Here is a 26225-nt window from a genome sequence, read left to right on the forward strand (position 1 = left end):
CAAAGAGAGCCTCAAAAGTGTTTCAGATGTTTCAGTCCTTTGTTATGTTCCTTGGGGTCAAATTTATCTGAGCAAATGTTTAAGTAAGTCCACAGTATAGGCATCTATGTCTCAACTAAACACCCTCTCCAATCAATACAGAGAAATAAGCACTTCAGGGAGAGATTTTTCCTGACCTATCTGAGGTGTAAACTTTAGAGCAGCACAACTCGCACCTATCACCCCCTTACTGACCACCGAGGGAACCTACAGGAATACCCTACACTGTGACATCTAATATTCAGCAAGGCAAATTCTGCTTTCTCTTGAACAGGAAAAATACTGGACCCGTGCCCTCGGAAAGCCTGTCTGGATTTGGCTATACCTGGAAAACATGCTTTCTAACGAGATTCATTTGAGCGCGGGTCATGTCCACCTGTTTCCAGCACAGGGTCGCAGCTCGTCCTTTGCTTTGCAGCTTCATAAACCTGATGGGGCTGGTTAGAAGATGACATGCTCCACTGACCAGCTGCACTTAGCAAATGCAGCTGCAGAAGAGCAGAGAGAACAAGCCATCCAAAAGCACAGAGTGCATTTCCAGTTGCAGGGAGCGTGCAGGAGACACCAGTTCCCACAACAGTGCCTTTCAGTACGGGACTTGACCACGTCAACAGGAATCTGTACCCCTGGATGGAAACTGTTCTTAGTACTGATCCAATCCTTCCTTTCCAAGTTTGTAGGCTTGCCACCTCTCCTCTTTTGGTTCATTTTTAAAAATATAATTTATTTTGATATAATGTAATTGTCGTGGTTTGGACCGGACTGGCCAATGAAAACAAATGACAGATGCTCTCCCCCACCTCTTTACCACCCTGGGGTGCTCCCTCTCTGCCGAGGGAGCAAATGGGTTCTGTTTTACCTCAAACCAGGACATTAACTTACAAACAAATTTTGACGTAATATGTGAAACAATGATAAGCAGTAATCTCAGTGCAAATCTTACAGGATTAGACCCTGAAATCGCTTGTACACAACAGATATTCCTCTTAGGCTATTATCAATTCTGATAGGATTTGGATCAGGTATGGAGTATTTAATTTTCTAATTAATGTTTCCTGTGAAATATAAGGTAAGGGATCTTTGATCAGGGAACTCTGTATAGTTTAGAAACTTGCACCAGATGTCCAACGAAGGCTTGCAAGCAGTTACATACTACAAGCCAGCAGATGTTACCTTTTTTTAAGGCTTCTAACTGCTTTAAGGCTTGTATTTTGGCAAGTGCAGAAGTTGTGTAGTGTGTTAAAACAGTGGATGAATTATAGGGAAACTGTGGCCCTGCTAGCAGGGTTACAGCAGAACAGTTGTGGAGTTTTAAAAATCCACCTGTCCTGCAATGGATTTTGCATCTGATGGGAAACACATTGCAAAGCGACCCTGAAATCTTGTAACACAAACAAAGAAAACAAAAGAAAACAAAAGAAAACAAAAGAAAACAAAAGAAAACAAAACAAAACACCACCACCTTGTCCAGAACTAAAAACCAAATTATCTGGTATCACAGCTTTCGTATGCTGGAGCCTATGTTCTGTTGCAGACATGGAAGCCCTAAGATAATATGAGTAGTTGCATAAGGTACGCAGATTATGCGGTATGTGTTTGACTTTCCCACACTCCTCAGAAGCCCCCTGCCTCCCAAACAGCTCCATGGAAAAGGCAGACCTTTCTGATTCCCTGCTTCCGACAAAACAAAGAAACAGAACAAAAATCTCCCTGTGAAAACCGTGCCCTTTCACATTAAAAGTACGCAAAGCATGAAAAAAATACCCTGCTGAAAGTCCATCCTTCACCCACCGACCATGACACCACTAGTGTGCAAACGGGCTCCTGTGCTGTTGCACTCCACGTCCTCTGCAGAAGCCCACGGAGGTCAGCGCAGCTCCGGGCATGAGCTGTGGGCTCAAGCTGGGCTGGCAGGCCAGAAGAAGACTTGCACTGGCCATGCAACTGAACTTCAGTGTATTCCGACTTCCAGCATCTCCTTTATTTTACTTCCCAGGCTTTTTTTTTTGGCCAAGTTTAATGAGATAGTTACACCTGGCTGCAAGAGTTCATCTCGTTGAAGGGTTCTTACTTTGTTGGAAAGCAGCTTCACCGAGAAAAAAAACCACATTTTTGTCAGCTCTAATATCAAGGAAAGATTCAAACCCACTATTTTTCTCCACCCACTATTTTTCTCCAAGTTCTTTCACAAATTGTGCAAGAAAAGCAAAGGGAATACAGAGTGTCTGGGATGCTAGCTATTCTCCCGGGTATTGTTTTGGGGGATTATCTTTGAAAATTTCTTTCTTGCCCTGTAATTTACGCTGCTACTGCTGGTAACGACCGTAAGAAATATAAGCAGCACTAATGGGTATGGATCACTGTTCTCCTAGACTGTAAAAAAAAAGGGAGCACAGGGAACGATGACCCTGTAAGCTAGATCAATGCAGCTGCAGATTGGTTCTTACGCTATTCAGGTTATTTTCCTTAAATGGCATCATGCCTCACACGTTCTGCTGAAGGTTATCCATATCCATTCAAGTTCATGACAGCTATTCTTAGATTTTCTTCCATTTTTAACACCATTACCAAGACTACTACTGTACTTTTTTTAATGAGAATGAGGAGACAGTGTCTCTTTTATCCCGTTCGGATCTATTTAGCTTAAATTGCAATTATTTGCTATACTTTTCCTATAGTTATTCAAAGGATTAGTGAGAAAACGTAACTAAACAGCTACTTGTCTCCTCATTAACATTCATGACAAAACCTTCTGGTAGGGCTGGTTTCGGCTGCTGATGGAGCAATACTGAAAAGAAATTGGCTTGTCTGTGAAACAGCCGCTTAGCAATGCCACTATGCAAGGGAATCGGTGATAATAAGATGATACTATTACAGCTACACCGGGAGCCTAATATATTTTAAGCTGCTTTGAGGTATACAGGAGGGGTCCAAGAATTAGAGCATGATTGCTCGCCTATTGCTAGGAACAGGAAACAGCTGATCACTACGTGTCTGCTTATTTGGATTAGTCCTACCCAAAGCCTTGAGGTAAAAGAAAAATCTGTATCTCCTGGAATTCTTCACTTCTGGTGTGTTTCCTGTCTGCTGGAAGGGTTTTTTGTTCCCTTTCCTAGTTTATGGAAGGGTTTGTGACTCCCATTGCTGAAAAAGGTATTGCATTCTTTGCTAGGAACATTGAGCACCTATTGTTTCAAAGGATCTTTTCTCATTTCAAGGCTTTCTTTCTTAGGCAAGATTCTCAAGAAAAGATTCTCTGGATCCTCATGGACCCATTAGTGAAATTCCAGATATTGATTTTTTTAAATGACCATCCAGTATGGCAATGCAATGGCAAATATACAGAGGTGGGCAAGACCGATGTAAACATCTGTACATAAGTCTCCAAGAAATAGTCGCCAAGAAATAGTTGGCAGCTGGTATTGTGTTGCATAGTGACTTGTGTTAATTCACACTAATTGTCTAGAATATGGAAACCAAATGAAAAATACTATTGTCAGACCTTTGCTCTGACACATCTTTGAACCTCACGTACTATGACGAATAAAACATTTAGGAAAACATGAATCTAGAAGACAGGAGCAGTACAAAGTCCTAACACCGCCCCTTGGAAATGTGGAGGATAAATGAATAACAAATGAATAACATCGTACAGGGCTTTAGGATGTAAGAACTGATTGCCAGTTAAAAGAAAGGCATCATTTTTTCTGATCATAACTGGTTCCAAAATGCTTAATAGTTTCTTAATTTCTCTGTTACGAATTTTGTATTTATCTTCTCCTGCTTACAATTATTACAGAAATTAGTTCTTGTAGAGATTTGGAAAGTACTGCCCTTCAGATAAAATGAAATGTAAAACTGACATAGAAATCACAGAATCACAGAATGGTCAGGGTTGGAAGGGGCCTCTGGAGATCATCTAGTCCAACCCCCCTGCCCGAGCAGGGCCACCTTAGAGCAGGTTGCACAGGAACGTGTCCAGGCGGGTTTCGAATGTCTCCAGTGTGGGAGACTCCACAACCTCTCTGGGCAGCCTCTTCCAGTGCTCTACCACCCTCAAACTAAAGAAGTTCCTCCTCATGTTAAGATGGAACTTCCTATGTTCAAGTTTGTGCCTGTTACTTTTTTTCCTATCACTGGGGACCATTGAAAAAGGACTGTTCCCATCCCCCTGGCACTCTCCCTTCAAGTATTTATAAGCATTAATAAGATCCTCCGTCAATCTTCTTTTCTCTAGACTAAAAAGACCCAAGTCCATCAGCCTTTCCTCATAGTTCCAATCCCCTAATCATCTTTGTAGCCCTTTGCTGGACCCTCTCCAGCAGTTCCCCGTCCTTCTTGAACCAGGGAGCCCAGAATTGGACACGATGCTCCACATGCGGCCTCACCAGTGCAGAGTAGAGGGGGAGGATGACCTCCCTCGACCTGCTGGCCACACTCTTCTTGATGTACCCCAGGATGCCATCGGCCTTCTTGGCCACAAGGGCGCATTGCTGGCTCATAGTCATCCTGTTGTCCACCAGGACTCCCGGGTCCCTTTCCACAGAGCTGCTCTCCAGGAGGTCAGCCCCCAACCTGTACTGATGCACGGGGTTATTCCTCCCCAGGTGCAGTACCCTTGTTGAATTTCATAAGGTTCCACTTGCCCTTGTTGAATTTCCTAAGGTTCCTCTCCGGCCAACTCTCCAGCCTGTCCAGGTCACGCTGTATGACGGCACAGCCTGCTGGCATGTCAGCTATTCCTCCCAGTTTTATGTGATCAGCAAACTTGCTGATGGTACACTCTATCCCTCCATCCAGGTCATTGACGAATATATTGAACAGGACTGGACCCAGTACTGACCCCTGAGGGACACCACTTGTTACTGACCGCCAACCAGACTCTGCACCACTAACCACAACCCTCTCAGCTCTATCTGCCAGCCACTGTTCAATCCACACCACTGTCCATTCATCTAACCCACACTTCCTAAGCTTGCCTCTGAGGATGATGTGGGAGACAGTGTCGAAAGCCTTGCTGAAGACAAGGTAGACAACATCCACTGCCCTCCCCTTATCCACCCATCCAGTCACACTGTCACAGAAGGCTATCAGGTTAGTCAGACATGACTTCCCCCTGGTGAATCCGTGTTGACTACTTCTGATAACCTTCTTTTCTTCCAGATGCTTTGAGATGACACCCAGAACAAGCTGTTCCATCATCTTTCCAGGGGTGGAGGTGAAGCTGACCGACCTGTAGTTTCCTGGGTCATCCTTCTTGCCCTTTTTGAAGATTGGAGTGACATTGGCTTTCCTCCAGTCCTCGGGCACCTCACCTGTTCTCCAGGACCTTAGGAAATGATGTAGAAACATTGCCAGGAGGCTGAGGGAGGTGAACCTCTCAGCTCAGCACTGGTAAGGCCACATTTGGAGTGCTGGGTCCAGATCTGGGCTCCCCAGTACAAGAGAGATATGGACATACTGGTGCAAGTCCAGCAAAGTGCAGTAAGATGATGAAAGGACTGGACCATATCTCATATAAGCAGAGGCTGAGAGAGCTGGAACTGTTCAGTCTGGAGAAGAGAAGGGTCAGGGGTGATCTTATCAATGTGTATAAATGTCTGGCGGGCAAACTAAAGATGGAGCCAGGCTCTTCACAACAGACCCCAGTGACAGGACAAGAAGCAGTGGGCACAAAATAATAAAAACAAAACAAAACTGGTAATTTCATCTAAACCCAAGAAAGCACTTTTTTGCTGTGAGGACGGTCAAACACTGGCACAAGTAGCCCAAAGAGGCTGTGGAGTCTCCATTCATGGAGATATTAAAAATGTGGCAACACGTGGTCCTGGGCAACCTGCAGTAGTGACCCTGCTTTGAGCACGGGGGGTTGACTACGCCATCTCCAGAGGTGCTTTTACATCGCAGTCACACTCTGATTCTGTGTTTCTGTGTAAGAATGTGTGTCTTACCAGGGGCTAAAGAGACAATGGTTAAAATACAGCAGACTGAGTTTGCTTGTAGATTAGATCATGAATAGGAATCTAAGGCAAAATCCTGAAAGGGCAAACAGATCTCAAATTACCTCTCAAAATGGAAATCGTAAAATCATTCCGTCTATGCTTAAATATACAGTTGTGGGACAGAAAGCAAATAAGATAAGAAAGGCAAGGCATATGAAGGTCAGATCATAATTTAGCAAAGAGTTCACATACCCCTAGAAAGTCTTATGTTGCAAAGATTAGCATTACCCTAAGACATGAGTGGTACAGCAGAAAAAAAAATGCAAAAATCTACAAGACCTTCCATGTCCCTTTCAAGAATTCACAAAATTACATAAATGTCTGCACAAACAAAGAGGTTGGCAGCAACACTCGTTTCAATTAGCTCCTCACAGGAGTAATGCTCCTGTACTCTATCTCAACATTAATTAAATGTTCATATATTCTGTTATTGCTTAGATATGCTGCTCTTGATAAACACAGGTGCTGTACACGACTTTCATAAAATCATCACAACTGGCAGACTTTGTTTTCTAATTTGTGGTGTACTGGCATCAAATGGCAAAATCATGTATCAGAACTCCCTTGTGCAATCAAAGTACCAAATTAAAACAAGCAAACAAAATGATGATTCTTGAAGAGTTAAAACTTTGACATTATCTAATAATCCAAGATTTGCTTTGTACTGAAAAGCATCATCCTATTTTAAACTGCAACAAATCTAGCTGGTTTTATACTGAAAGACAGCCTATTAGGCAAATATATTTTCCCATTAATTTATTTGCCCTTCTAGAAAGATTAAGCAGTTTTTCCATATAAGTGAACAACTGTTGAATAGTTTCAGAATAGCATCAAAATACTGAAAGTATTCACAAAGTTCAAATATTCTTTGATAGGACTTCACGTTGCAAATTCCCTTTAAAATATCAATGATAAGCCAGAAGAAACCACTGAGTCATTTAATCCAACTTCCTGCGGAGCAGATCCATAAGGATCCCAGAACGCAGTATTTACAACAGGTGAGTAACTTTCAGCTATATAGCTTACCATCAGTATTAAGATAAAGAATTTCAGGTTACTGAAAAAGCCATAATGTGCTTAAGTTCTTTGCCATATAAAAAGGCCTCAAGTTGCCAAAGAATTAGTAAGGTGCCACCTGAGCTCTGTGGTCAATGAGCCCAGCGCTTTCAGTAAACCCCACTGCTCACTGAACACCAGCGATCATCCTGGTTTCCTCCTAGGGCAAGAGGAAAGTATGTGCCATAGATGGTTTGAAATGTCTGTTCTGCTCGCATACTCATCCTGTAACACTGCACACAACTTCTGGATTTGTTTTTAGGTCCTTTGAAGCCAAGTAAAATTTTGAAAATCCACGACACAAAAGGTTCCAACTTCACATTAAAAAGAGAAGCCATCACAATGCAGAGCGTTGCACAGTCATCCACACCGCAGTCCTTCCAAAGACTAAGGACACTTTCTAAATTATATTAGCATCTGACCTGCTGCTGGAGACTTCTCTCCAGCTCATCCTTATATTATACATTTCCCATTCCCTCCTTTTATAATTCATCTTTCCTTCTGCGTCATATTGAAAGAACCAATATTAGGAAAAAAATAACTCAAACCCTTAACCAGATAAAGAAAATAATAGAGAATTACCCTAAGGAGTCAGAGACATCTTCACTTTCTTCTGAATGCAACCTCAGAGTTTCGAAGTAAGCTTCCAACTTCAGGGATAACCTTTTCCCCCTTCTCCTACATGTGCCCCTATGCCCATTTACCTGGGGTTACCCAAATTTACTGCACCTGTTTGCGGATTTTCTAACCTACATGTAAAGATGCAGCTCTGCAATCCTCTTTGCGATGCTGATTTACACCTCTTCGATCCAGACCCTTTCCATCTTACACAAACGCAGAAATGCTCAGTGGGACAATTTCAACACAAATACGGATTTCATATTTAGATAAAGCCATGACTGAATAATCCGAAGGTCTTTTACTCTTTGCTAATCTGCAGTTTATGAGAAAAGCTCAGTACAGTGTGACTTGTAAATACGGACACAAACATAAAAACTGCTTAACGTACGTTCATTATTAAAGACAAGCATTTAGCAAACTGTGACAAAATCCCCTTGATCTCACAAAGATCTTACAAAGGCTGAGGACCAGAAGAGATCGGAGTACTGATTAGAAACAAACAAAACCCCCTAACTGTCCTTGTCAATTCTTTCCAGGTATAAAAGATGTGTTCAGTACCACTGAAGTGGTTTGCATGACAATCTCTCTCAAATGCAACTGAGACCTTAGTGTTTGGAAGCCAGAAGCCCTCTAAGAGACTGTACATCACAAGAAAATCATGCAGGAAAAATCTGCAGCCTTAAGGCTACAAAAAGGCAGACTACAAAAAAATTGCTTCGCCACAACAAAAATCACAGGAGATCCACAGTTCATCTTGCAACAGTGAACATAATTGCAAACCTAAATTTTGCATTTGAAACTCGGAGACAAAAATTATAAACCTCTCTATGCATATCTAATCTCTTTTTTCAACATTAGCCAAGCCTGCAGGCGCTAAACAGTCCGATTCTTGATGTCATTGTAATTAAAGGCAATACTCACAAGGCTGATAAGCATACCAGCTGTAAGTTAACCCTTATCTTAGCCAAACTGACAACTGCAAATGTGATATCTAATCGTAAAGAAAAGAACATTGGAATTTATTATGGATAACTGACTTTTAAATCCCATAACCTTGAAAATAAGTAAATTATATCCAGCCTACCGTCAAACTTCTTGTGCCGGGATACAAAAGTTGTGCGTACAAAGTGACTTGTCTCCTCCACTAAGTTTTCAAACTCCAGTTTGCTCTGTTGGCTTAACTTGTCCTCCATTTCTGAGGTGCAACATGTATATTCCTGAGGGCAGATTCTCAAATGTTCCCCTGCAATCACAAGAAAAAGGGAATTAGAGATATCTGAATACAGATAGAAATGTGTCAGAACCATATACACGATGTCTCTTCAGTTAAGGAAGGTGGGCTACCCAAAGAGCTCCGTAAGGCTTGGCTACTTGATAGTGTGAATCTGTATCAACAAGTTTGCCATAGTTGGGCATTCCTCACACGGGAGAGGAGACACCCTTCGCAGAGTTGTTTTGACACTTCAAAAGGTTGAACTGTCTCACACCAAAAGTGATCCCTCACACTGAAGAAGCCTTCCTCACAAACACGCATATACTTAAAAATACAAAGACAATTGCTTGCTTTCCGTTTGTACTCCACATGCCTGCCTGGGGAAATACCTAGTGAGATGACCTGTTACCAGTTATCGGAGCTGTCTTGCTGTCAAAACCTGAAAACCACAAATTATGTATTTCTGTAGAAGGTTCCACTTGCCCAAATGCACCAAAACATTCTCCCCTTCTACTCTTCCTTCCCTTCTGCTTGAGTAAGTGTATATTAATGATTGTGTTTGGGTGCCCAATGTTTTCTTGGGCAGCATTTCTTGTCAGACTGAGCAAGTGCTCTGCTGAATAGGAGAAAGCAACGAAGAGTTTAATTAATGCTTATGTTACGCGGAAATGCAATGTAAAAGGTAATGAAAGCCTCTTATTTAATTCAATAGATTTATCTCTTGAAGCACTGTGCCAGTTCTTCTGACAATATTGCTTTCTTCGGTACAATTTGCAAGTGGAAACCAATTCTTTAGCTCATGAAATTAAAATGGTCTGTTATTACATGAAATGTGAATTTCCAATTGACACTGTACTATGAGTGTCAGAAACATTTAGCTCAGTTTGTACAAAGGCAGGAAATTTTACCATTCCCTCTTGAGAAATAAAAAGAATGATCTGCCTCTATGATTAAAGTTACTTGTAAGGCAATGAAAACATTTAGCTTTCTCTACACCGAATCCTGATTAAAAATCCCTCTGCAAATCTCTTAAAGGTACAAATAAAATGATATACAAAGCCCAAGGGTTAAATAAATACTGGGGACCTGATTCTCATTTATATCGAGCCTCTCTTCTACCACTGCTGAGCCGTAAAGAAGATTTAAATGCAATTTATACCTACTTTAAGGCTACTTTTCACCATTCTTATTATGAAGTGAGGAGAATCAGGCCCTAAGGTTTATGCTTCCCAGGGGTATAATACATTTAGCTGCTGCATCATTTTGAAAACAGCATCAAAAAGAGGTTTGCACATGCTTAGAATAAACATTACCTTCAGTTTGCCCTCACCTTATTCTGATTTTTGTTTCCGTTTTTGAATGAAGTCTTTTAATTTGAAGTTTAGTCATTCCTCAGCCCTAACCCATCACCTTTGTCTTAATTTGTTTTTTTTTCTGCAGGAGTTCATGATATATGAACTGTAATGCCATGAGATTTCTTTTAGCAGTCTCAAGACTTCCTAAAAGCTCACAGCTATACATCTTCAGGAAGGATCATTTCATTATTATCAGATACCGTTAGGCAGTGCTGCTTACACGTCTCAGTCGTTTCCAAAAGCACCATGATATAAAAAAAGCTGTATAAACCTGGAAAAAGAGACACCCCATGACCATCAAAATTTTGTAAGGATTGTTCCCCATGTCTACTAAATCCTCCCAACACAATAAATTAATTCCTCTCCATTCTCAAAATCACGCATCTAAGCCATAAACGACACATACGGGGACTGGTGAGCCCGCTGCTGTCAAACATAAATGATAGTGGCAAAATAATGGTTGCCTTACCCTCTACATTGCTGTCACATTAAACTGAAACTATTAAACAGGTAACGTGTGACTGCAGAAATACCATAATAAAACACAGTAAGAATTATTTTAATCACAGTAATGCTCTGAGATTTTATTAGATGTCAGAAAGACATGGAAAGCTGAAATATCATGTCATTAGAAGCAGTGACGCGTGCTTGACTAAATAAAATAAAAAAAAAATAAATATTTCCATCCGTGACGTCTGTAAACCCCCTTCTTCGATAAACCCAGGGGGTTTTGCTCATTGGAAAGCACTGGGTAGACCTACTACTCCAGTTCCAGACACAGTGGTAGTTTATGCTTTCTGTAATGACAACATCCTCTAGTACTGTTGCAGTCAAGAATTTTTATAAAATTAAGTTTTCTTTCCTCTGTTCAAGTAGTTTTTTTTTTCTCTTCTATCTGGCTCTGTTTTTTGTAATTGCACAGTATCAACTGAACTAATGCTATTCATCAAGGCACTGTGCTTAGTGAGTAACTGCCATGGGTCTAGAATTTTAGGACATGTTAGGCTACGTATTAAGACAAATTAAAGCATATTGAACCCAGTATAGCAGTCATTTTTGTAGTAATATTAATTTTTCTCTCGCTTATTTATTTACTGTCTTACTTTCTCTTTGCTACAGAAGCGTCTTCCCACCTTGGCTGCTATAAACTTATTCAGATTCCGACTGCACTTATTTCTTATACATGTATTCTCATTAAGTTTCTTTTTAATTCATGGGATCTTCATTCACTCATGAGGCTCTTGGCTGCTGAATATGAAACATTTATCAGAACATTTATCACAACTTCTACACTACCGCATTGGTTTCCTCTCCTAAAGAGGTATCTTCCTAAATCATCTACACTAACCACCTGCCTTCATCACAAAAGCTTGGCTAAACTATAATCAGCTTTTTTAAAACAACATTTCTAGTTCTTCTCTCGTCCCCTGCCATATACTCCCTGCATTTTGGTAGAAAGAAATAATAATGTAAATATTGTGCTATTCTTCATCTTCTCCTTCAAGATTTTTTTTCCTCCTCCTCTTTCCTGCACGGGAGGCTCGGCTCAGATCATAGATAAAGCAAAAGCATTTTCCATCTCTCCATGCCCATGGAGTGTTTGTAGGCCTACGAGGTTCAAGTAGAGTTTGTAAAGATGAAGTCTTTAGAAATTGTGGCTCATAAGACATAGCACGTTTGTACCGACCACCACTGGCTGCAGTCTCCAAAGGCTCACAACTTGGACAAAAACTTGGGCCCTTTCCTGGGAATGGCGAATGGAAACTCTCTGACAAACAGTCATTTCTGTATGCTGAATCTTAATTTCCTTTTTAAAAGCAGCCATCACCATTTTGTGTTTGTTCTTATTAAACCTCCAACTCATGTTAGAATCACCAGGTCATTAGTTCATTCCTCGAACAAACAAAGCAGACACGATTTTCTCAAAATAAAAGTAGGATTTGGTTTTGGTTTGGTTTGTTTTTAATTAAAGGGTGTGTGATTTATTTTGGATTTTTTTGCTTCTTTTGTGCATATCTGTGATACAACAGACTGCTTGGATTGGAAATAACTCTGCAGGCTATATTTGATTGGGCTTCCTCTATTTCCCTGAACAGGATCATTTACCATTTGCATTTTGTAATATATTGTTCCGTTGCTCTAAAAGGACTTTAATCGCTGATCTGTGTATTTACACACCTTAAGTATTTTGCAGGCTGAAAATGTGCTCCCAGCTAATGTACCAATTCTTGCCCTGGGAAACTCCATATGGTCTACGTTCTTACGCTAATTTTAGCAAAGATTTTTATGGCACAAGTAGCAGTGGATATAACTGACTAGTTTTTCCTTCTTGCAAATGGTGTCTCCCCAGACAAGTTTGACAGTTTGCAGTTACACTGCACCAGCGTTTTGCCAGACTAAGTAAGTATTAACTCAGCAGTTTCCAGCGATCTACCACAACTCTTCTAACGACCATTTCCAGCTGAAGATGCTGACCTACATATCTCTCCTCATGTGCCTTATGTTCTACAAATCAAATCAATTGCCTACTACAAATCAGCTACCAGTATTCAATTTCAGTTTTATTACAACTGTAATCTTGCATGATCCAAATTGGCAAGTTTTGCAGTTAAATTTGGAAATCCAGCTAGCATGTTGCTTTGGAGTGTGATAAAACAATTTATAAAGCACTTGTTTCATATTCAGATATATTGCAGTTCGGTGTCCCCATAACATGCTACAAACCTCACAAGATTCTTTAAAAAATCGCAACTTACAACTCTCAAGCTGAATAAATGCTTCTACCGCGTATCAAAATGCCAGAACTGATTTGAGCGTCGTAACTACTTGCAGAAGACACAATCTGAAAGAGCAGTAAACCCTACGGAATATAACATTGCCCTCAACAATTTCACTGCCAGATTTCCTGAACGCCGGATGCAAGCATTGGTTACATTATTACAACTGGAAGCATGATCACATAAATTATTTTACATCAGCCAGAATTTTTTAAGATTCATGTTGCAAGTTTAACAATTTCAGAAACAATTCTTTCTGAAGCAGTCAATATTTTATAGTTTCTATCCTAATCATAAATTAAAAAACCTGATACTGTTCTGTTGACAGAATGGTAGGACTAACTGTATCACTGGTGAGAATAGAAACATACAGTCACCACACTGCTTCATAAATCCAGCAATGAATAAATGTTAATAAATAAAAGGGGCAAATTCGAGGTGTGCTTTCAAACTTGGTCACCCTGGATGCACCAACAAAGCCTAAAGGAAGAGAAGATAGCTCTGCATCCTTCATCCTGCAGATTAGATTAATGTGATAGGGCTTTGTCATTAACCATGTTCTTTAAAATTAGAAATACCTGCTTCAGACCTGCTCATATTCAGCCATTTGTGGAGAAGGCAGTGTAATTTAATACCAGTATGAAGTTTAACACAGACAAGTGTACAGTCCTGCCCCTGGGACGGAATAACCAAAGAGCTGAGTACAGGATAGGATGTGCGTGGCTGGGGAGCAGCCTTGCTGAAAAGGACCTGGGCTCCTGGTGGACAAAAGCTGAACGTGAGTCAGCAGTGCACCATGGCAGCAGCAAAGGCAAATCAGATACTGGGTTGCATCCACAGGGTCATTACTAGCAGTGGTAGAGACACGATCATCCCACTTTACTCAGTGCTTGTTGGGCTGCATCTGGAGTACTCTGTCCTGTTCTGGTCCCCACAATTCAAGGAAGATGCAGACAGACTTGAGAGGATCCAAAGGAAGGCCATGAAGACGATCAAAAGGGCTGAAGAACCTGCTCTGTGAGGAAAGACTGAAGGAATTAGGTCTTTTGTCCCTGGAGAAGAGAAGGCTCAGAGGGGAACTCAACACAGTACTCGAGTACTTAAAAGGCAGCTACAAAGAGGACAGAGGCTCCCTCTTCCCAAGGAGCACATGCAGAAGACGGGGCAACAGGTAGAAGTTGCAACAGGAGAGGTTTCATCGCGACATAAGAAAGAAATTTTTTACAGTGAGAACAATCAATCACTGGAACGACCTCCCCAGGGACATGGTGGAGTCCCCATTGCTGGAGGTTTCCAAGATGCATTTGGACAGGGTGCTAGTTAATCCCATCTAGGCTCCCCTTCATACAATGCCTTAGATCAGATGTTCTGTTGGAGTCCCTTCCGACCCGGGCTGTTCTACGGTTTTGCAATTAGGCACTTCAGAGCTTCCTACCTCTGAGAATTTTAAAGGAGTGGAACAGCTGGGGTTTTGGTTTTAAATTTATATTCTCCACCTCATTTTCTGTATTTTTAAAAATTATTTTAAACTAGAATTCCAAATTATTTTAAAAGTATGATGAATAGAATTAAAACAAAAACCTCATTCAGCTTTAACCCTTGCCTATTGTTTTGAGAATTGGATCTTTTTTCTGTATTGGTGATGATGTTTCTGAACACCTGTTTTTTTGAAGTTTTCAATTTAAGTGCTCTACTGGCGAAATCAGGAGCATGAGATAATTCTTCATTATCACATTATCAATTTCCTATTATATAAAACTATTCTCCTCCAGTACACTTATATCTTTCTGTCACTCATATGTGCAAAGAGAAAACAATGCTGTAGAAGCATTTGACTCACAATCATCTTTAATTTAAAAAAAAAAGCCCTGACGTGGTTTAAACCCAGCTGGCAGCTAAGATCATGCAGCTGCTCGCTCACCCTTCCTTCCTTCCCAAGAAGGGTAGGGCAAAGAGGGAGAAAAGGAGGGGAAAGGAAAAAAACCACACCTTGTGGGTTGAGATAAAGACAGGTTAATAGAACAATACCATAAAAGGAAGATAACAATAATAATAATGATGATGATACAAGTTACTCTCACCACCCAGTGAATTGGCACTGTCCTGAGCAGCGATCATGAGTACCCACCCCATGGCCAACTCCCTTTAATATACTGAGCGTGATGTCTATGGTACAGCATATTCCATTGGCCATTCCATTCTCCTGTCTAGGCTTCTTCTCAGCTTCTATGGGAAGCTGAAAAAAAGTCCTTGAAAACTATAAACATCGCCTGGCAACAACTAAAACAATACGTATTATTGACATTCTTTTCAAACCAAATCTGAAACACAGCAGCCACTAGAAAGAAAATTAACTCTGTCTCAGCTGAAACCAGGACAAACCCCAAACAGCAACATCATGTTTTCTGCATTACCTTATTTAGATGTTAAAACTAAATTAGAAACATGGGCTTCATCATTTCAGCCAATACTCAAGTAGTGAAAATTAAAATATCATTTTGTTGGACAAAACCTGTTCGCTAACCAAAAAGTCCTAAGGCTTCTTCTGACTTTGTAATTATCTTCTCTGTGGGGTATAACAACCCTGCAAGCAGCCTTTGTAAAATTGCACCTGACATTCAAGTCTCAAAATTGAACTTTCCTACTCAAACTAAAAGGAAACAGGTTATGATTGAAATTAATTCCATTGCTATATTGGCCTGACAAGTGATGACAGGAGCAATATTTGCACAGAAAACGACAGCTGAAGGAAGGGAGGGGAAGCTGTCTGTAATACAGAAATCATGTCGTCAGACACAACTCTCCTAATTTTAATCAACAGAATATTGAACTTGAAGAATTTGTATGTCCACTGGATTCCAATAAACCCCTGCAACTACCCCATGAAAGAAAGTGACTCATTTGTTTACCTTGGACCCAAATCATCTTTTCCCAGATTCCTTTTGTTCCTTGAGTGCTTTGAGGTCAATTAAAAAATGAATGCCTTCCAAACAGACTGATAATTAGTTAACAGTCTCTTCATTACGGGTCCCACAGGGAACATTCATTTACAAGAAGCCCTGACCCTGTTGTCCTTGGGAAGCCCTCAGTAATAAGTTACAGAAGCGGAGGCCAAGGCAAACCTGTTCCGACTAGGACTATACAGATGCTAAAGGAAGAGCCGGAGTCCCTAGAGTCTTCCTAACTAAACTACTAGAAGCAGTACCACTACTCCAACACTCAGGTTCATTTTATTTTCCAAGCATACACAGTCAGACAATTGGTTTTTGATAGCACAGTTTGTGAGAAGAATCTTTAGTTACCTCTTGGGGGGTGTAGTACCGGCGTTGTGCTCAGTGCCTTGTGGAAAGCAAACGGTAAGGCTGTGATGCAGCACCGAATAGTTCCATCATCTCACTGGCTACACAGCTGCAGTTTTCTGATTTCAAAGCATGTTTCCACCTGGCAGCCAACTTCTCCCCCTCCCCAATTGATTTTTGCTGTTTATTATGTCCCCTACTATAATAGCAGAGATATCTTATATAGCATGATGGTGAGAAGTAGAATGCAAACAGCACATCGCTTCACCATGACCATAAAACACAGTGCAAGCTGGTTTTGTATTTCAGCTGCTCTCGGAACAATTTTATTATTAAAAAAACAGGATGAGATTGTACACATTCATGCATTTATAAAGATTTTAACCACTATTTGTCACATAATATTGACATGCAAAGATGTGATTGCAACACATGATATACCAGAGACAGATTTACACCACTTAGTTCATGTCCCCACAGAAATAAGAAATACAATCGCAATAGGACAGAGTGGACTTAGTTGCCTGAGGCTAACTAGATATGCTGTACTGCCAATACAAGTCCTTAAGATAGTTACACCATTACTAATATACATGCAGCAAAAGTTACAGCTGCATGAGCTACAGTGGTGCCATTTGATTGCACTGTCAAATATACTTTAAAGCCGCATAGATCCCTTGCTGATCACTGTATTTTCATGTATAAAATTCATGTATAAAATACTAAACTCAGTGACAACTGTTTAGGAGTCCTTAATCACAGCGCTCTTCTCTTATTCATATGGCTTCAGTCAGTCCAAGGAAACCTTTTCATGCTACCATTAAACACAGGAATCTACTTTCCCATCTCCTGATTGATAATGGCATGCTTTCTTGCAATGCCAGTCGTAGAAACAGTTCACTAAGACAACCATGATATATGTTGTATTGGTCTTACGTCAAGTGCTATAGTGAGTACGTCAGTGGTAAGGTTTTGGTGCTTCTGCCATAAGCTCTTTATTGAGATACTCTTCAGCCTAATCTCTTTCCTAGTCACTTAAGGAAAAGAGGGTACAAAAAGCGGGGCTACAATTTATTAAGACCTTGTAGTCCTGTTATCATACTGGCTCAAGGTCTACCCATGAAATTTCAGGGCCTGGCAGCTGTCCTCTCATTTCTGTTTGGAACCAACCACTGTAAAGAACGAACTGCCCCTACAAGCTCCTAAGTATCAACCTTACTGTGGCACAAGTCATAATGCAAAAAGCAAAGCACTTTCTCCAACTTTGTGTATCTTTTTTTTGTGTGACTTTATAGGGCAAAAGAAACTCTTCCTTTTTTTTCCCCAGAGAAGCATGCTAAGAATATGGCCACAAGTGGAATGCACAGAGAAATCACTCAAAGCAAGAGGGTCCAAAGACGTGCAAAAAGTAATGTCCTGTTACCCCATGAAGGAGTTCCACAGTCTGCGTGCCAAGTTTGTTGCAAGTTTGTGCGAACTTGGCTCTAATTTACAGATCCAATTGCTGTTACAGAGTGACCAAGTCCATGCTAAAGCCAAGCAAGGTACTGGAAGCAAAACCACTGACAGGATTGTGGAAGTTAAAGGATTCAAGAGGAAAACTACTGACATGGGAAGGTATAAAAGCCTATGAAAAAAAAGTGAAAAACTGGATGTTGGCAACCCAGCAATAAGGAAGTCAGCTCATTTCCCACCTGACCAATGACTGCATGGCCACCAGAGAATTATCGGGTGTCTTATCATTGATGGCAATCATACTATTGCTTAGCCTCTTAGCTCATTAGTCCTACTTATCTATCATGTGTAGTAACCAGAAAATGATTGCCTTATACTCTTGAACATATTCTGCCGTTGTGCATATTCTGCAATGACTCAGAGAGAGCTGAATCCCAGGGGTTAGGGGAAAAATTTCCCCAGCTGCTCCTTCCGATGGGTCAGGTGGGAGAATCACGGAATCACGGAGTTTCAGAGTTGGAAGGGACCTCTAGAGATCATCTAGTCCAACTCCCCTGCTAAAGCAGGATTGCCTAGAGCACATTACTCAGGACTGCATCCAGGCGGGTCTTGAAAATCTCCACGGAAGGGGACTCCACAACCTCCCTGGGCAGCCTGTGCCAGTGCTCTGTCACCCTCACCGTAAAGAAGTGTTTCCGTGTATTTGAACGGAACTTCCTGTGTTCTAACTTGTGCCCATTGCCCCTCGTCCTGTCACTGAGAAGAGATACTCTTCAGCCTAATCTCTTTCTTAGTCGCTTAAGGAAAAGAGGGTACAAAAAGTGGGGCTACAATTTATGAAGACCTCGCAGTCCTGTTATCATACTGGCTCAAGGTCTACCTTGAAGATACCAAGGTCTACCAGATATCAAGGTCTACCAGAAAATACCACAAAGCGAAGTGCCTTTTTTCTACAAGTTGCTCATTGCCAATGGCATCTCCTTCAGGTGAGAGGGCCACAGAAATAAGCATTTAGTTCTTTCCTAGAGGTGCAAAAGAGAATGTTCTGTGACTTCCCACAATAAATCTTACACAGTTAGGGAACTCAGATCTTTTTCTGCCCACTCCTACCAAAATTCATGCTGCTGAAGTTGCCATCCTTCAGTGATAGGGGATAGCAGCTGACACAGGAGGAAGTATGGGTACAGATTTCCACTGAGAATGTGCCAATGGAAAGTCCTCTTATGCAAGATTTTTTTCTATTGACTTTCTTTGACTATTTTTAGACTGTTTTGATTCACTTATGTGACAAATATAGCTTCAATGAACTGAAAAAAACCCCGATACGTTAAAGTATGAATAAAAATATTCTTAATTGCAAGGCTTCTAATTAACAATATGAATCTAAAGCTTCTCTGTGGATATTGTCAGCCACAGCATGAAACTAGGCATTCTATTATTAACAAGATGGATAGGCAAACTTTTGATGAATAAGCAGGAAATTCTGAAACATCTTCAATAAATGATATTTCCCTAGGAATCTCAGGATTCAGCAATGCAGACTGACATTCTTGAAATCCTTTGTTCACTGCTGCTATGAGATCCTCAGTTTTAATAACCAGCTGTCAGATCTCCTAGAGCCTAGGCTAGGGTGTCCAGGTGCTCCCATCTTTCAGGCAAACTGGACGCACAGGCGTCTTTCTGAAGAGGAAGGCAGTTGGTATGTGTGTCTAGAAGCCTGGAGGTGTTTGGACTGAAGGTAATTCAGACAACAGTGCTGTCACACTTCAGCAGAAGTTGGGAAGTCTTGAAGGCTTTCTGAGTCTGGGCTATGTCATTTCTTTCCTAGTACAGTTCCAAGGCTTTCTCAAAGCTTGCCAGTTTTGAAAACCTCTGAGGTTTGCACGTTTCCTATGATAGGAGATAGAAATCCTCTCAGCTTCTGGTTCAGGTGAAGTTGTCAGGTTTCTGTACCCTCCCCTCTGCATCCAAAAGCTATAGCTATACCCCTAGACAAAAAGGGGCCAGCAATTGATCCATGTGGTCAGAGGAGCTCAGACCCACGTTGCCTAGGACAAATCCCCTCTGTATGCAATGAATCTGGGAGTAAAGTAGTTGAACCAGTCAAAAATAACCAGAGTGGGATCTAATGATTTTGGATCCAATGCTTAAGCTCATTCCTTAGCCCTTTTTCAAATAAAGATCCTGACAGGTGGGATTGTTGATCTGCTTTAGGGTATGATGGCTCTACAGAGGGACCTGGACAGGCTGGATTGATAGGCCGAGGCCAATGGTATGAGGTTCAACAAGGCCAAGTGCCGGGTCCTGCACTTGGGTCACAACAATCCCATGCAGTGCTACAGGTTTGGGGAAGAGTAGCTGGAAAGCTGCCAGGTGCAAAAGGACCTGGGGGTGTTTGTTGACAGCTAGCTGAATATGAGCCAGCAGTGTGCCCAGGTGGCCAAGAAAGCCAACAGCATCCGGGCTTGTATCAGGAATAATGTGGTAAGCAGGGCTAGGGAAGTGATCGTCCCCCTGTACTGGTGTACTGGTGAGGCCGCACCTTGAATACTGTGTTCAGTTTTGGGCCCCTCACTACAAGAAAGACATTGAGGTGCTGGAGTGTGTCCAGAGAAGGTCATCAAAGCTGGTGAGGGGTCTGGAGAAAAAGTCTTATGGGAAGTGGGGTTGTTTAGCCTAGAGAAAAGGAGGCTGAAGAGAGACGTTATTGCTCTCTACAGCTACCTGAAAGGAGGTTGTAGCTGGGTGGGTGTTGGTCTCTTCTCCCAAGGAACAAGTGATAGGACAAGAGGAAATGGCCTCAAGTTATGCCAGGGGAGGTTTAGATTGGATATTAGGAAAATTTCTGCACAGAAAGGCTTGTCAAGTACTGGAACAGGCTGCCCAGGGAAGTGGTGGAGTCACCATTCCTGAAGGTATTTAAAAGATGCGTAGGTGCAGTACTGAGGGACATGGTTTAGTGGCGGACTCAGCAATGTTAGGTTAACGGTTGGACTTGATGACCTTAAGGGTTTTTTCCAACCTAAATGATTCTATGGTTCTATGGTTCTATGATTCTAACAATCAATCAGAGTAAGGTTTTTCAGAGACCAAAGGACTCTGGAACTGGGGAGCCCGGCAGAGTAGGCATGACACTGTCCTTGACTTGAAGAGGTCTCCTGGCCTGAAGGAGGACTCAGGGCAGGTGTCCCTTGCACTGCTGATGCTGCAAGCTTGGGAGCGCAGGCAGTCCTGCAGTCTAACAAAACCTGCTTACAATATCATAATATTTCTTTGAGTCAATATTTTCTAATAGAACACTGTTTGCTTTGAAAACTTTTAGATCACTCTAATTAACAGAAGCTGTTTCCATAATATCAGCCAGCCACAGTAATCATTGCCAAAAGGAAAATGAAAGCTTTTTAGAGAAGAGGATAGTAGCTTAGTTGCAAAAATTGCAGATTTCCAGTGTTACCAATAGTGCTTGAGATCTGAATCTATTGTTAGTCCTACACAGTGGGGTTTTTTTGTTTGTGTGTTGTTTTTTGTTTTTTTTTTTTTTTCTTTTGTATTGGACTTAGACACAAAAAAGACCTGAACCAGTTTTTTAGCTCTTTTTATTAATGTACTTTTGTCAATGCCCTCTATGGCCTGTGATACTTGGCAAGGGTGAGGATCTTCAAAATCAATAACTGAATGTAACAAGAGTTTCTTGCCCTTCAAATGTTTTAATGTTAAAGGTTTGACCTTTATGATTAAAGGTCACTTTTAAAGCAAGCTATCTGTGTCTGAAGTCCTCTCTTATGTAACCATATTTTTGAATGGACATTTTTGACTGCAAAGATAAAAGGCTTCTGTGCACTTTTACAGAATTCATCAAAGTATTTAAATATACAATGATACAGTAATAAGCTAGACAGGTGCTATCGGTTCTTTAGAGAATTACTGACCTTATTAATATGCCTTTTTGGCACATTTGTCCAGTACAATCACAGCTTTTGACTGGCTGCTTACAGCAGTGACCTCTGGTTAACCTGTGATTACATTGCAGCCCAGACTTTTGGAAAAAAAAACCCAAAACAACAACCAACCTTTTTCTTTAGTTATTTATTGAAACAACATTATATTCTGGATCTGATAGGCACTGTATTTTCCTTGAAGACGCTTGACAATCCTTCTTCATTATGCCTAAACGGGCTATTTCCTATGAAGATGACAAGGCACTCTTTAGTCCTATTTACTCTGTGCACTTCAGCTGACGTAATATGGACAGATATCATCCAAAGAAAGTACTTGTTTCACGGAGGAAACTCTCAGCAGATCTATAGCAGATGGAGCCGGGAACAAAGTAGACAAAGACTATGTCAGAGTTGTTTGTGCTCATTCTCTTTAGTATGAAGAAGTCTTTAAGGTACCTGTCTCAAATCAGAGCCCCTTTAATACATTTCTCTCTTGGATCCTTCTCTCAAAAACTATGCAGAATAAGGCATTCCCTTGCCTCTGCTGCATAGATGGAGCCACAGTAAGATGTATCACATTAATGACAGGTAGAAATTTAAAGATATCTCCGGGCATGTCTGTACAAACCTCAAATGACTTTGCCCACCTTACACCCAAAACTGTAAAAAACCAACAACCGTAAACCTCTCAAAAATGTGCAAGGCTGTATTGCAGATGCAGCTATAATGCTTCCAGGTCTTATTATTATCTCTGAAGGTCTAAATCTAAGGATTTCTTATTCCCTGTGGAAATGTCTATTGCCTCCCCTGGGTGCCTCGGGTTAAACGGTGTGAATTTGCCCACTTTCCTGCCCTCCCTCCCCTCTCCTCCTGCCAGGCTGTCCTCAGAGGGAGCCCTGTGGCCCTCACTATCAAGGAGGGGCTGTGCAGTGCGCTGCTGTCCCTTTCCCAAAGCAGAAGTGCATTTTGAGCCAAAGCAGTGATCACGTACACCCATAACAGGGAATGACTATTGTTACCTATAGAAATCTCTGCAAAAAGCAAGAACCAATCTGTAAAATAAGAGCTAGGTCTACACGCACATAATTCCAATACGAATCATGCATATTTAGGAAAGAGTAATATTTCAGGATATTTGTTTTTTTTTCAGGATGAATTATATAGTTCTACTCGGGGCCCAACAGCAGCAGCAGTAAATATATTACACTACTTTCCGGTGCTGTGTTGGTCTAATGCATGGCTAAAATCTTTTGCCTGGAATATTTTTTCTTTTGTCACCTTGGCAAAAAATCTTGAAAAGAGGAAAAAATAGTGCTAGGCAATACCTCTGAAGTTCTTCTTTAAATACGAGTTACTAGTAATTGCTAAATTCTAGTAATGTTGATATTTTCAGTCAACAGTATTGGCTTTTACTGTCATTAAAACTACTTTTGATAGAAAATGTCCTAATAAAACTCACATTATGATTTTCCTTATCACTGTCTTTATTGACTACCAAAAGTAGGTCATATATGTTTTATTTTCCTTGTATATCACAAATACAATTATAAAAGATGACTGACAAGTTTCAGTTAAGGAATACATCTAATACACTGTATGTGTGAACAAGATTAAATTGCCTTTTCCAGTCTTTCCAGAGTATCTGTCTCCCTGGCAAGTAAAGGTAATGTCTGTAATTACAGAGGAAAAGAAAAAAAAAAAAAAAAAAGCCTACTACGTAATTGGGTAAACTGTGTAAAGCATCTAAGCATCTAAAGGAAAGTCTCCACTGAACGTCACAGGAACGACCCTTCTATTTCTATATGACTTTAAGTTACTGCACAACTGTGTCACATTTCTTGAACGTCAGCCTGTGTAGTGTCTCTGTCCTGGCTTGACTTATGGGCAATAAGGAGATACCGGGAGATAGAACTTTGCTCTGGGCTGGTGATCTAAACAATCAGTCTGGAAATAGTATGTGCAAATGATGAACATTTGCATGATATGTAATTAAATGCATGGCATGAAAAAAAGATACTATCTTCTTGTGAAATTGTTGAAAGCAAATTGTTTCTCAGGAAAACTGGAGTGAAATTTGGCTGCTTCTGTGACCAAAATACCAAGATCGGTCTGCTCATAGTGGGTTTATGAGATAAGGCAACAAATCACGTTCTGTAAAAGCTAAGACTCAGTCATCAACAAAACAAGTGAGAATGTTTTATGAAAAGACTTGCACAAAATATACACACCTGCCAGTAAATAACCTCTTCACTGAGTTGGCGCTTTTCTAAATTACAAATTAGGGATTCATGATCCTAATAAACACAATATACTACTGGTTAATAGCTCTCACAGCATTTTATGTTTCTGAAAAAGATTTATAGGTTTATAATGAGGAACATTATAGTGCAGGTGCTATTAACTTCACTAAAAGCTATGCATAAAAAAGGAAAAGTAAATCCTGTACATCTTCCATTAAATAGAAAATACGAAAGCATTTTGTTAAAGGTTTTCCTCGTGTACTGTTTGCTAAGAAAAAGTCTGTATTTTGAGGTGACTTCTAAGCAGTGTAATTCATTTGGTGGAGCTCAAAAATTGCTTAATGACTACTGTGTTTAACGAATATTGTCTGAAAGTTTATAGCTATTTTCTACATCCATTCAGCAGAACAGCAGTTTTGAGCACTTGTTGCAGATGCTTCCAACCGTTTTCTGCCAAATGCAAATTCACTTCTTGAGTGATTGAATTATCAATGCCAATTTTAGCTGATAGTACTGTTAAAAGATTAATGTCCTAAAGGGAGAATCAGATTACTCCTTGCATTCTTTTAACATCACTTTAGGAATCCTCTCAATCCCATTCCACTTGGACAGCACGCTTTTTGAAAACAACATAGCATGGTTGAGTAGGTTCAGCCTTTTCACAATATGGTTATAAGCAAAGTATCTAAAGCTAAAATTGTATCTTAATGGAGTTATCATCCAAAATTAATACTGCATGGTCTCATGACGAAGTTCTAAAACTTTACATAAAAACTACTAAAACCAAGTCATAAAACAGCCAGCCAGGCTACTCCTTGCTGTCATTTCACTATTATCTGACATCTCGTAAAGTAACTATCTACCCCAGGTTAACATTACCTCCTAAAATATGAAAAGCTACCCACAACGTTCAAAATAAACTTCTGAAATGACGACGACGATGATGATTATTCTGCAACAATTTCTGCACCTGAAAGTTCCACTAAGGTCTATGGGATGACTTACACACCTGCAGTTACTCATCCATAAATACTGCCAGAAGTAAAATTCAGCAGTACAAGCTGCTGAAGTACATAACTTTTATTGATGTCTGGGTTTAAAATTTATAATTGAATTATTTTTGATTATTTATTGATTATTTAAATATTGATTTCATTTTTTTATAGCTCTCTAAAGTATAGGAAGCTCCAGGGGTGATCCATGCTAGAATCTTGAGAGTCTCCTTAGGTTTGGCTAAACAGGTTCTAAAATAAATCAAACTTACTGGCTTTTAGGCCAACTTTGATTGAGATACAATGAACTAGAATGATTCATGTATCAACATGATCAAAGTCATTGCTTCAGCCTTTCCTTATTATAACCTATAAATGTGTGATCACACTTAAATGACTACTTAGCTGCTGATAAATTCAGCCAAGAAAACCTTAATGAACTGATATCTAAGATCTCTAAGAAAACATCAGATTAAGCACCTGCACTGTCCTCTTCATTCCAGTAATACTTAAGGCACGCTTCCAACACAAGAATCTGGAAATACTGTGCAATAAAGAGTTTAAGTTCCTATAATAATCGGAAACTATTATTACTATTGCTATTACTATAAAAATCTGTGAAAAAGTTTAAAAGATTGGTAATCATATAATAATAAGACTTAGGCACACGTGCTAGTGACAGAATCTTGTAAGGTCCCACAATAATAATTCTATGTTGATTTGCAGTTTGCTATAGCTATGAAAATTAAATAAGTAATACAAAAAGAGATTCAAAGCTTTAGCCAAACTGTCTCCTTGAGGAATGAATTCTAGTGTAAAGACAGGAACTGAGCTCCCTGCATTTTTAAAGGCAGACACTGCATACTTCATGTCAAGCTGCAGATCTGAGTCCAGACTTTGAAATAAGAATCAGCAAGCAGTGATTTAATGTTAATTTGATGCATCATTCAGAGTCAAGACACCATCTAAGACTTGTTTGACAAGACACATTCAAAGTACAAAATGATCAAACTGAAATTGTGTCAGTTACTTTATGAGCAAATCAGATTCCTGAATGTTGCAGAATTTCCTTTACAAGGGGCTGTATCATCAGAACAGATTAATTAGATGAAAAGTGGAAGCAATACAGTGAGCGACGTCCACAAAGGTGAAAGTGTGATTGATCAAAGAAATACCATGGAATCACGCTGTCACATGAGTGACTACATCTTACATTATTAAATGCTCCCATAGCATTG

General features: G+C 40.3%; 1 protein-coding gene across 1 annotated transcript in view; it reads right to left on the reverse strand.

The window, feature by feature from the left end:
- Positions 1 to 26225, reverse strand: part of GPC6 (glypican 6) — a gene marked incomplete at both ends in the record, with an annotated part of 788000 nt that overhangs the window by 537574 nt on the left and 224201 nt on the right. Inside the window, one exon of the mRNA XM_082479868.1 lies at positions 8803 to 8961. Within this exon, the coding sequence (XP_082335994.1) occupies positions 8803 to 8961 (159 nt within the window). The remainder of the gene's footprint in view (positions 1 to 8802; positions 8962 to 26225) is intronic.

This window comes from Vanellus vanellus (assembly GCF_965231255.1).
Source record: "Vanellus vanellus genome assembly, chromosome: 1".
NCBI lineage: Eukaryota > Metazoa > Chordata > Aves > Charadriiformes > Charadriidae > Vanellus > Vanellus vanellus.